The sequence below is a fragment of the Acanthisitta chloris genome, unplaced genomic scaffold (assembly GCF_000695815.1).
Source record: "Acanthisitta chloris isolate BGI_N310 unplaced genomic scaffold, ASM69581v1 scaffold9907, whole genome shotgun sequence".
Lineage (NCBI taxonomy): Eukaryota > Metazoa > Chordata > Aves > Passeriformes > Acanthisittidae > Acanthisitta > Acanthisitta chloris.
In genome coordinates this window covers 2270-2893 of record NW_008682045.1, presented here as the reverse complement: position 1 = coordinate 2893, position 624 = coordinate 2270, and the positions used below count along the sequence as shown (strand labels likewise).

Here is a 624-nt window from a genome sequence, read left to right as displayed (position 1 = left end):
GAGCATTACTTGGGACCACTTGGAACACACACAAACACAAAAGCCTGAATGAGCCTTCAGTAGGAACTACTCCCTGCAGGCTTTGCAAGCAGCCTCAACAGGTAGAAACTAGGAACGTATTGACAGGGCTGCTTTTAAGAACTCGACATTGTCACTGACTGTGCTAAATGCTTAATATGTTAACATTATGATATTTCAAAATAAAATTTTTACGTTATCTACCTCTGTGTTTATGTTTTGCTCTTCCCACTTCCCACACGCACCAAGTGTTCTTCCCCTTTAGCACGGAACACTCACCTGTCTGTCCATAGGCAAAAATACAAGCGTTATATCCCTGAAAGGCCTTTTCAAGAATTCCTTCTCCAAGGCACTTGAACACCACTTCTTGACCTAGAAAATAATTTTATTTTAAATTGAACAACAGACTGAACTTTATTAAAAACAAGACTAAAAAAAGGTTTGCAAATTATTTTTTACAGCTGAGAGCACTGATGAAGGAACAAATGATTTCACATTCAATTGAGCAACAAGTTCAAAACTGTCACCTGAACGTGGTGTAACAGCTGTCTCTGTGTTTAAATATATTGCTGATTTTCCTGTGAAGGGAGCAGTTCTTCAAAAGGT

General features: G+C 38.5%; 1 protein-coding gene across 1 annotated transcript in view; it reads right to left on the bottom strand.

The window, feature by feature from the left end:
* KIF13A (kinesin family member 13A) overlaps positions 1 to 390 on the bottom strand; it is a gene marked incomplete at its 5' end in the record, with an annotated part of 50895 nt that extends 50505 nt beyond the window's left edge. Inside the window, one exon of the mRNA XM_009078345.1 lies at positions 298 to 390. Coding sequence (XP_009076593.1) covers positions 298 to 390 — 93 coding nt within the window. The remainder of the gene's footprint in view (positions 1 to 297) is intronic.
* Positions 391 to 624: the final 234 nt, after the last annotated feature.